We start from the raw sequence: 10,016 nt of genomic DNA, 5'->3' as shown, positions 1-10,016 counted from the left end.
GAAATCTAAGTCTTTTCTGCTCTATAATCATTCAAGTCTGACTTCTAGCATAACAGAGCAATGAACATTTCATACATGTTTCTTCATATGAGTCAGAAAGTTCCTTGTTCTAATCACAGAAACAATGAGAGTTTCTGGATAGTTACACTAATTGATAGGCCAACTTAAAGAAAAATTAAATAGGGATGATACATGCCACCTAGAAGATGCAAACTGTAACAAACATTTACAAAAGTCTGAAAAGAAGACATTCTAAGTAATAATTCAGATCAATGTTGATCTTACCTTGAAATGAGAGGGCTGCTGAAAACTTGGTGTACCAAATGAAAGAACAAGGCAGAGAGCTCAAATCAAGTGATCCTTCTAAATAAGCCTGACAAGCTTTTATTACAAGAAAACTGAATTAAGCAAAAACAGGAGATAAAGTGCTTAACCTGACATTTGGGATTTCAAAAGACTGAGAAATAGGAAGACCTTTCCACAAAGAATAACATGTAAGGTCATCACCAATAAAAATTCGGTTTTATTCAAGCTATTGACATTAATTGAATTTTAGTTTCCTACCTCAGCCTAGAGTTGTCAATTAATTCTGAGCCTCACTTGTATGTGGACATTGCTAGAGGCCTCTCAAACAATCAGTTGATTAAAACTTATCCTTTTCTTGAAGGGTAAAACAGCATCCCTCCTTCTGCATTTAAGTAACGATCACCTATGCAGGCTTTATTATATTAAAGTCCCACTTCAGTTGATTCACATTTGCCAGATGCTATAAGAATAGTTGACAAACACTTATTCCTCTCCAAGTCATCTTGAAATTGCCATGTGAAGGGACAGTCTTGAGAATCAGAGAGCAGTCTCAGACTTATGAGTCTCACCACCTCCCTCAAAAAAAAAAAAAAAAAAAAAAAAAAACTTTAAAACTTTGGAAGCCTTTAAAAGAGGAAGGCATGTACTAGAGCCTTAAGTGGATGGGAAATTAGAGAAGCCAAATAGCATCTCCGCTTTATGAAAAACATAGTGACACATACACCAGGGGAGGAGTTTTGTTCATGACCTGACTCAGCACTACCTAATCATTCCCATTACACCTTTAACATATTGTCATTTTTCCCACCTACAAAATAGGCGGGTTAATACGTTGACAATCACAAACCATAGGAAGACTCAACTATTAGAGGAAGACTTGTATGTTTTGAGGAAACAAATTATTCGTGCTCCAATCTTTACAAGCAAACAGCCTGCATTAAGCAATAAAATAAGAGAGTGCCCTTAAAAACGCGAATCTGTTTACAGATGTAAGTTAACAATTTGTTACTAGAAAATTCTTGGAAGGCACAAGATGTATACAGAATTCAGATGAAAGCATGACAATGACTGGCCTCCAAATCTTCAAACAGCAATAGTTGAAATCTGTTGTCGCCTTTATTCATATTTTATAAGATTCTGAACTTCTTAACGCAGAGGGCTTTGGCTGATTCTGTATAAAGAGTCTTTTAGTTTCTCCCACTAGGGGCATGTTCCCCGCTGTGCTTTAGTCCACACTCATTTATAGTAATAAAGCTCACGAAGTTTCCCTTAATGGTTAACAACAAGAAAAGAGTATGCCTCAATCTCCCCTTTCACTGTACTTTTTCTTAGTGTCTCATTAACTGCTTGTTCCAGTCTAAGTTATTCTCATGCCATAATAGGAATTGCTACCAGAGATCAGAGGGCAGCCTTCCTAAACCAGCTGCCAGCACCTATGCTTCAGCATATGAAACCCTATAGAACATAGACATGAGACCATCAGTCACCAATATTCACTGGACAAATTGGTACAGATATTCTTCTCAGTCTCAAACTTTCATGTGAATCTGTATCTAGAATGACAGCTTTCCATGGTTTAATTTCAGAACTATTTGGAAATGTACAGATACAGAAAGAATTATCTTAACAGGTTATTAAAAAAACTAGAACATATTAAATGTCATATTAGCAAACAGTTTATTAAAATAACTCCAGTACACTTCTGTGCTTCTACAGTAGACATAGCATTACACGTAACAAGTAAAACGTGTTAACATTCTCAGGGAAGATCAGGCTCACAAGCACAGAAACACAACAGCAATAGTATCTTACAAGACTTTCCAGCTCAACCATCTTTTAAATTGTGATTCTGTTATTTCTTTGTGGAGCAGGCAGTTAGCTAAACTCAACAGGATACGCTTCTTAAACAAAGATACACGAATAAAGCCCTATACTGTCAAACAAAAGGCAGGTATGCCACATACCTCATTGTGATTAGGAAGTAAACACATGAACAAGTTTGTTGTCTGGGGGAGTGGGCAGTTGTGGCAGCATGGGATATGGAATTCTACCCTTCAATCGCACCAGAATACAGGATCTATAGGATGCATACAGAAGATTAAGTCTCACATTCATCCTAACCTGAAAGACCCTTGCCCCAGAAGACTTGCACACCTGAGTAACACGCTCATAAGATTTACAAGACTTGTGTAAGTCTCTGTAAGAGGAGAGTCTTAAAATACATTTGTGGTATTAAATTACATTGTGGTAATTCAGAACCAGTAATTTCTTCTTTACTGGTATCAAAGTTAATTCAGCTTGGTGTTTTATCAGCAAAAGGAAACATGAGAGGTTAATAAAAATCAGAAGTCACTGAAGGTGTAAATACAGTGCAAAGTGTTGGTTTTAGTTTTTGACTGTTCCAGTCTGATAGTTTTTATTCTGTGCTTTATTTTCAGGCAAAAGCGCAGCTGTCATGTGTGTCACCATATACATGCTTGCATACATATGTATACATACATACTTGCTGCAGTAAGCAAAGGCTTCCAGAGACAGTAGATCATTCATAGTACATAATTTTTCCACATGCAATTTTTCCATGTAAAAACAACCAATTTTAGAATTGCACCCTCCTTCTGCTTATTATATGGATTAATGTTTTCACATGCATATTACCCTACCCACTTACCGATTTATATTAACCAGATTTGTTAAGGTAATCCGTAAGTTATGTTTAGTTGTAACACCTAGCCAGAACACTCTGGTAACTACGCTATTTCTAGATTTCATGATAGCTAATACGTCAGTCAGTAGAACATTATAAAATGACTCAAGTTTCAATTGCTTCATATTGCTTCATTTTAAAAATTCTTTTTATATACAATCTTCACTGTTAGTACACTTCAGATTTACTGAAGAGCAGTAAACTGTGAGACCTCATTAATAACAAGCACCTAGTCTTTTTTGACATTAAATGGAAGCCATCAGCAACAACTGCTGTATGGAGCATTCATGGGGTTAACAAAGAGCACATAGTAGCTAGAATAGGACAAAATTGCTTTGTAAATAGCTGGTAGACTTTATAAAAACAAATTATATGCAGTGTAGTCACTATCCTGCTGAGATAGCAGAAGTATGTAAAAACAGAAACAATTATATGGTCATTTTCTATCTGTATTAATGTAGCTTTGGTTCAGAAATTCTTAAGTGTTGTAGAGCACCTGGTTTAGTGACAGAACACACACATCTCACAGTGCTTAAGTGTAGAATGCTAACAAACTATACACTGCAAGTTACAAACGTTAATAGCATTTAATAAAAAAAATTTACAGAAATATTCTTGGTAACAAATGTGCAGTACAAATGCAAGCTCCTTGGCCATAAACTCAAATTGTGTGCATCAGTTTTGTGCTGGCATAGCAGTGCAAATGCTGGGATTCAAGTACGCTTTTGCATATTTAAGTTAAGCAACAGAGATTTACATGACTCTGTGATGAATTTGGGGGGGACTTTTCTGCTTGCAAGGATAAGCTGTAAGAATCAAGTGAAATATTACAGTAATTGAAATGTTTAATTTCCCTCATATAGAAGGCAATCTAAATGAGGAGAACACATTTCACAAGCAAACTAGCTTCATGTACCACCAAGTTATTGCTTAAGCTAGATCAGCCGTGCTAAAATACAGCACTACAGCTTGCAACCTAATCTCCACTTACATGGAGACAAAAATGAAATCTACTGAATTCTACACAGTGCAAGTTCTCCAAGTAAATGGATTGAATTGCAAGACTGGAGTCCTGTTTCATAGGACAGAATCATTCAATGCTTTGTTTTTACTTTTCATACATCCAGTTAGATCAGAACCAAAAGTACATTGTTTATGACTTTTTGATTATATTTCTAGAGGCTGTTATTTCATGCCAATTTACATCTGCTCAGCAACAAAATACAACATGAACACACTTTTCCAAAGAGTTGCAAAAGTTATTGCTGAAATTTTTAGGGCCAAAAATAATTTCACCAAATCAAGACTTTACTCTACCTTAAAAAAAAAAAAAAAAAGGAAAGAAAGAAAAAAGAAATCTGACATCCTATTAATTACAAAACTTAATTTTTTTTCAATTAAATAATAATCTAAGATTTTACAAGGTATTCACATTTAAGCAACCGCCTCCTGACTTTTATCTGGCTGAAGGACAGATGCCATAATAAAAACAAAACTGCTACTATCACATTCTTCATGAAAACAGTGATTAGTGCAATTTACCACTGCACTATACAGTTCTAATAGTGCAAGATGTGTCTGCTGACATCAATTCTCACAATCATCTGCTATGTGGTCGTTATCCTCTCGTTATCCTCAGATGTTTGTAACTGTTACTCTCATTAGGATTTTGGCATTTATGTTAACTTTTGTGAAAAGCTATGGCTTTATCCACAAAGTATATATCCTGCCTAAGCAAAATTTTATAAACCATTTATTTAAAACAAGAAAACTTCATTGGAATGAAAGTTGTTTATGCCATAAGCAATTTTGCCACTAAACTCAAGATGCCAGGGTTAGCTACAGAGCATGAATATCTGTATTTGTGCATCTGTTACAGTCTTAAAGTAGATTTATTTAAAACATAACACTGATAAAATGTCACTCTTCATTTTAAACCTAATTCTAATTGTTTATTTTATTTTTTGCAACATGTCTGATCACTTTTATCCAAAGTGTCATCTGAGTACCGCTGCATTACAATAGGATTGGGACTGTAAGAAACCCATAAATGCGTACATAAGAAGGCACTTGTCTTCCAGTGGTTCAAGTCAGAGAAGGCCTTACCCAAACAGTGGCACCTTACACTCTGACGGACTAGCAAACGTCCCCAGGCTTTGACAGAGTCTCAAAACTCATCTTCATGTCCCTGGATGAAGGTGCTATACGTGGTCTACAATACCATGAAGCTCATGATGAATTCCAGTAGTTTTTGCCTGTTGCGTTGAGGTAGGAATGTAGCGCTTAGTTCCAAAATAGTGTCTCTCCTTTGTTTTGTCTGATTGAAAACCTAGAGCACAGAGTGAATATATATAATTATCACCATGTTCAAAGAGTCTCCTCTTCTTCTGTGATTAACAGTTTATGGTCTGTACTAAATTTGCCCTCATTTACTAGAGAGTTTCTTTTCCTTGGAGGTGTAGATGACAATGACTTCCAATATCATTAGAATTCATTCGCTACTGAAACTATTTAAGTGGCATGGAAGAAGAAAAACTAGTGAGTAGCGTGTATGATAAACAGACAGCGACTAACAATAGGGAGAGAACACACACACCAAAAAGTGTCACAATTGAAAGTTTAAGTGCACTGAAAACAAGACTTCAAATTTTATGCTCTGAGCAGATACAAAAGCAGATGCCATCTGGTTCTGCTTTTCTAACAGCAGCATAGACTAGAATTAAGATGATGGATTTGATGAATGCTTTCTTCACAGCTCTTACTGTCTACAGGAATATCTCTTTACTTTGCCTGCTTAACACAACAGAATTCAAGGACAAAGACTTTATATCCCTTATCTAGCAATATTATTTTGCCTAACTGCTGACACTTTCAAAATTGTAACGTTAAATTCAGTCTGGTATTCAGGAAACCACTTCAATCTGAGGAAGGGTGGTCCTTTTTTGCAAACATAGTGGTAAAATGCCAAACTGATCCACTATTTTAAAGTATAGCTTTATCCTCATGGTGGACATTGGAGGTCCATTAGGATGACTCTCCTGGAAAGCCTGTAACTGCCAAGCCAAAATTCAATGACGAATACTTCTTGAAGATTTAAGCAGACCTTCATACTTAGGTACAGCTGTCACTAAGCACAAAGCATGCTGTCAGCTTTCTGACATTTTCAGACCAAATGAAGAATGACCAAAACATGCAATTGAGCACAGGAACTTAAGCTGCTGTGAACGAACATGCCTGGACACCTAGCCACTCTCTAAACAGATTTTCCCAAGCACAAGAAGTTCTCTATTCTACACTGTATGCTCATCTCCTGAATCCCTAAGCCTTAAAGGAAGCAAAATGCTCAAAGCCCACAAGACTTTGGTCTATTCACAGGTCTATTCACAGACTTTAAGCTGATGTTACACAGGATTCATGAATTGTCAAAATTGTGCTTATTCTTAAAATGAAACTTAACAGTCTGACTTTATCACAGAACACTTACTCCAATTTCCTTAAAGACTTTCACGGCGTTTTTCACGTGACTGTAGGTAGCGCTCTCAGCTGCAAGGAAGAGAACAAAGAGATAAACAGCAGTTGAATTTGGGCTACACTGATGCTAGGAGGAACAGAAGGAATAAAACACAGCTCCAGAGACAAACCATTTGACGTACCGTACACAGCAACATTTTTCTCTGTCCTGCTTATTAAGTGCCTGTGTAACTTCTGAAGGTATTCAGACTCCGAAATAGGACCACTAAAATTGTGTACGAAGATGACAGCAGAACTATATGCCTCCAGTAAAGGTCCCAACAACCTCTGTAGGAAAGTGATGTACTGCTGATGTTCTTGAGACTGACTCACCTAAGAAAGGGCAACACAGCCTAAGTGATAGAGATCAGTGGAAATGAGAAGTAACTTGCAATACAGTATATGGCAAACCAGCAACCAAAATAGTTCTTAGTGCTACAAGGATTAGAGGGGCACAACACATTATGAAAACACAGCAAAAAAGTAGCTCAGTCACAATGAAAAAACACTGGACATCATACATCGACACCGATTTTTTCTCCACCATGGTATTAATAGTTCAACAACTATTTTTCTAAGATAAAACTAAAACTGTTACACTCTTCTTCAGCCAAGAGAAGTGTTACTGTTCATTCAGAGATGGACATATTTTTCCAAGTGTTAACGAGATATCCTAAACAGTCCTTGTGTCAGTTCTGTCTGAAGACTGGTAATACATCTAAAATCAACATGAGCAACCTGTGAAGGAAAACTGAGTCTGAAGATAAGCAATATATGCCCCTTTTTAGAATATGTGTTGTTAGTAAAGAATAAAAGATTTAGGACATCATAAAATACTGAAGCCTTTAGCAGTTTTCATGATGCTGACCTTTCACCTCCCTAGAAGACTGTGTGATGTTTCTTCGCATTTTTTTCCCCATGTGAAGCAGAGAAAGGTGTTTTACTGATCGTAGCAACAGACTAATGCCGAGAACGAGCACACAGGAAGAGGCTGTTTTTTAGTACCCCTACTGAACTAGTGAGCCAGTTCACATCTTTCATAATAGGCTTCCATATTATTGGTCTTAAGATAACATTACCTTCAGGTAGCAATCTCTCTGCTCTTCTCCAAAATCACTATCTTCATCTTCCTCATCGCTTCTCCAAGATAAAGGTTCAGGGAGTTTTTTATCCCACTGCTGCTCTGTAAGACTGGGGCTAACATCTTCCTGATCATCCTGCTTAAATTTGAGAGACAAAGGGGCAAATAGGTAAAAAGTCATATCCAGGCAACAAACAGCTTTATTTTATAAATATCTGACTTGATCAATCCATTGGTTTAACAGCGTTTAATGAAAGCAAGTAAGACTCAATTCTGGACAGAGAGAAGAGACATTTGGTGAGAAGACAGCAAGAATGCCAGAGGTGGAATTTCTTAACTTGAATATTGTGAGGGAATAAGATCCACTGTTTGCTTTTTGTATATTTGGTAAAACCATTAATAAAGTGCTTGAGGAAAGTGAAAAAAAGCAAAAAGCACACACATGCTAAACAGACCTCAGACAAAACCGAAGTGTACAGATAAGACAACTATGACAGCATCTGTCAACTTTTGCTGACTTTTTGGGGCTGCCTTTAAAAATTCTTTGAGGTAATTGCTGGAGACCATGGGTACAAGTGACAAATATATACACATTAGATCTAGTTGTGTAGTGATTTAATTCTACTGTTCAATAATGCAGGCATGTCAGAAGTCCAGGTGTAGAGTAATTCAGATGTAACAGAAATATTCCAGATATGGAATGATCAAAATCTGTTGCACCAGTTAATTTCAACAGTGCAATTTCAGCAAAAGTTTCAGAGATAGCAAATACATGCTCTAAAGAAAAGAGGAAACCTTATTGTCATTCACTGATTAAAATACTAGAATAGAAAGATTTTAAAATGCCATGAATGCTGTGTTGCTAAGAAAAAAAACCCTACAATTATTCTATTTAGAAATATGAAGCTGGCAAGAAAAAAAAATAACAAGTAAGAGACTTCATATAGGTAATTACCTTCAAAGAGAAAGGCCTTTAGCAAATGAAGCATAACATCTTTCCAAATTTACAGTACGATCAAGTTTTTTATTTTGAATGAAGCAAAGGCCATAAAATAAGTTAAAAAAATACTTAAAAAAAACACTCCACTGCATTAGGATTGTTTCTTAGTTTTAGGAGCAGACACTAGACTCACAGGAAAACCAAACATTAAAACACAAGCCTGGAACAATCTAGCTGACTTTAAAAGGAAGTTTATCAATGTGCTAATGTCAGTAGTAAACTGAAACAATTAAAAGATGTAGAAGCTAGCTACCTTTCTTAGAGAACAGGTTGTAAAAACCCCACAAACATTTCCAAATTGTTCCAAGTCATGAAACAACCACTGCTTATAGTGTTTGCTGCTGATTATGCAAAATCTAAAGATGTTTTATAAAAGCAGTGAGCAGGTACAGAGGGTTTTTTTCGAACTTCAGAAATTTACTGGTGGGATATCCCTTTTCTTAAGCATTCAGGTGTTGCATTAGTGGTGTACATCAGACAACATAGACAAGTTTTTATATGCAGCCTAACAGCTGCCTATCTCCCAGGTATGAACAACAAAGGACCAGACTCAGTACTGAAACTCATAGAGGAACCTGCAAGACAGGTTACATGCTTGAGGAGAGAGATGTGCGTTTGCTATTGTTCACACATTTTTCTCCTCCTGTCCTCAGGCATATAGCATAAAGGGTTTTTTTTGCCTGAATCCTTTGAATGGTACTCATTTTTTGATTTTTTTTTAAACAATGATTTGCACTTTAATTCATGACAGCATGTCAATACTTAAGATAAAAACCAAGCAGTAATATCTGCAAAAGAGAAAGTTGTCTAGGAACATTTGTAAGATGCCTAGGAACATCAAATGAATAGTACTTTTAACTGCATATATATATAAAAATGAAAGTATGTAACACAAAGTATGCATTAAGATTAGATTAAACCAGTGGCCACTAACAAATGCACCAGATGCAGATCTAGCCTCCTTTGAAACTGGATTGCTGCAGAAAGAAAGCAGCCAAATACGTAAGTATTTTCCACATGCACTTTTGTATTTTTACAATTCATTTAGTGTGTACAAAAACGTTTGGGAAACAAAAGTATGCCGACTCAGCTGACCCTTAGTCCCTATGTTTCTTTAGCACTGTATACCCCTGACGGTTAGACTGCACCACAAGGCTATTCCAATACAGCAGTGAAACCTCAAACCGTGCCAACAGAGGTGGTTTAAAACAACTCCTAGACTAATGTAAGGGGATCAAAAAACAACTAAAGATCTGGACTACAGACTCTTGAAGAGCAGAAATTAAACATCCATGCAGCTACTACAGTTTGAAAGTCCTCTAACAATAAAATTATTACTCATTTCAAAAAATGTGCCTTGTTCAGTAAGTTTAATGGTGCAGTGAAATTGCACACAGTCATTCATAGCATTACAG

General features: G+C 36.3%; 1 protein-coding gene across 2 annotated transcripts in view; it reads right to left on the bottom strand.

Moving 5' to 3' along the window:
- Positions 1 to 1,966: 1,966 nt before the first annotated feature.
- The window catches only part of GPAM (glycerol-3-phosphate acyltransferase, mitochondrial), a 31,425-nt gene continuing 23,375 nt past the window's right edge, over positions 1,967 to 10,016 (bottom strand). The window contains exons 19-22 of one of the 2 annotated variants that reach the window (XM_062580264.1): positions 7,600 to 7,740; positions 6,664 to 6,853; positions 6,495 to 6,553; positions 1,967 to 5,339 (exon numbers count right to left, since the gene is read on the bottom strand). In XM_062580264.1, the coding sequence (XP_062436248.1) occupies positions 5,223 to 5,339; positions 6,495 to 6,553; positions 6,664 to 6,853; positions 7,600 to 7,740 (507 nt within the window). In that variant the 3' untranslated portion in view covers positions 1,967 to 5,222. The remainder of the gene's footprint in view (positions 5,340 to 6,494; positions 6,554 to 6,663; positions 6,854 to 7,599; positions 7,741 to 10,016) is intronic. The other variant, XM_062580265.1, reaches the window with a different exon arrangement.

Source organism: Rhea pennata, chromosome 7 (genome assembly GCF_028389875.1).
Source record: "Rhea pennata isolate bPtePen1 chromosome 7, bPtePen1.pri, whole genome shotgun sequence".
NCBI lineage: Eukaryota > Metazoa > Chordata > Aves > Rheiformes > Rheidae > Rhea > Rhea pennata.
Note: the sequence above shows the minus strand (reverse complement) of the source record. Positions and strands in the feature narration are given on the sequence as shown.